Source organism: Penaeus vannamei, chromosome 17 (assembly GCF_042767895.1).
Source record: "Penaeus vannamei isolate JL-2024 chromosome 17, ASM4276789v1, whole genome shotgun sequence".
NCBI lineage: Eukaryota > Metazoa > Arthropoda > Malacostraca > Decapoda > Penaeidae > Penaeus > Penaeus vannamei.
The window spans coordinates 8,376,953-8,378,456 of NC_091565.1; the positions used below are offsets into that span (position 1 = coordinate 8,376,953).

At 47.0% G+C, this 1,504-nt stretch overlaps 1 protein-coding gene across 1 annotated transcript in view; it reads right to left on the minus strand.

Annotated features, from left to right (window-relative positions):
- Positions 1–229: 229 nt before the first annotated feature.
- Positions 230–1,504, minus strand: part of LOC138864590 (perlucin-like protein) — a 3,460-nt gene continuing 2,185 nt past the window's right edge. Inside the window, exon 3 of the mRNA XM_070132402.1 lies at positions 230–843. Within this exon, the coding sequence (XP_069988503.1) occupies positions 605–843 (239 nt within the window). The 3' untranslated portion in view covers positions 230–604. The remainder of the gene's footprint in view (positions 844–1,504) is intronic.

Genomic DNA, 1,504 nt, shown 5'->3' on the forward strand with positions numbered 1-1,504 from the left:
TCATGGTTGGCTCTGCAGGACGAGAGAGATGCCCGGGAAGTGTCTGGGAATTCTGTGTGACCTCTGCACATCAGGTCAGGCCTTTAGAGTGAAGGGGGAAATGCGAGGCGTTGTCTGACAGGCTCTTCACTATGTGTTTTTTTTATGTTCATACACCTTGATTGTGCAAAAATGAAACACGAAAATATGGGTGTTGAATGTAAAAGAAAGGTTATATATAAAAATTACATGGAGGAAAATTTTTTATTCACATTTGTAGTTGAGCAGATAAGATGAAAGGAAATTAAAATATTTTAAAAAGCGGGATTTATCTCTTCCCTAACGACTGATACCTAGAGGTAAGAGTGAACAAGGTCGTTTGCCCTGACTACCCTCAGTGATCATAGTAAATTATTTTTAAATTATCTAAATGATAAACACCCTAATATAAAATCTACTCATGAAGTGGAATCTAATGGTTATTAACATTTTTCGTGACATTAATTATTTTACTACATCAGTGTACAGGAAACCAACTTACACCTTCAAACAGCTGGGGATGTTTACAAGGGCATAGGATACAATTACTTTATTTCTACAATGTTTTCCACAGAATTTAGACTCATTACCCTGGAAGTTCGCAAAGCACCCCGAAATTATCAGAGCAAAGTGCGTCCGCCCAGTACATGAAGTTGCTCTTGTCCATAAACACACACGTTTCCAAGTTGCCGTTGGGTTCCTGCCCTCCACGGCGGATGCCCCAGAACGGCGTGCCCATCTTGACCTTCGAGCCGTCGTGCCAGCGGAAGACGCTCTCGTGGCCAACGTTCGTGGCGCCAATCCAGTAGTTTGCTTTGTCCCAGACTGCGTGAGGCGAAGGGGCGAGAGGCAGAGACGGAGGGTGGAGAGAGCGAGGGAGAGAAAGCGGTAGAAAGAGTAGAGGGTGGAGGGAGAGAAGAGCGACAGCAAGAGAAGTAGAGGGTGGAGGGAGAGAAGAGCGATAGGGAGAGAGGTAGAGGGAGAGAAGAGCGACAGCAAGAGAAGTAGAGGGTGGAGGGAGAGAAAGCGATAGAAAGAGAAGCAGAGGTTGGAAGGAGAGAAGAGCGATAGAAAGAGAGATAGAAGGTGGAGCGAGAGTGAGGGAGAGAAGAGCGACAGCAAGAGAAGTAGAGGGGAGACAAGAGCGATAGGGAGAGAGGTAGAGAGTAGAGGGAGAGAAGAGCGACAGCAAGAGAAGTAGAGGGTGGAGGGAGAGAAAGCGATAGAAAGAGAAGCAGAGGGTGGAAGGAGAGAAGAGCGATAGAAAGAGAGATAGAAGGTGGAGCGAGAGTGAGGGAGAGAAGAGCGACAACAAGAGAAGTAGAGGGGAGAGAAGAGCGATAGGGAGAGAGGTAGAGGGTGGAGGGAGAGAAGAGCGATAAAAATAGAGGTAGAGGGTGGAGGGAGAGAAGAGCGATAGGAAGAGAGGTAGAGGGTAGAGGGAGAGAAGAGCGACAGGAGGTGGAGAGAGAGTGAGGGAGAGAAG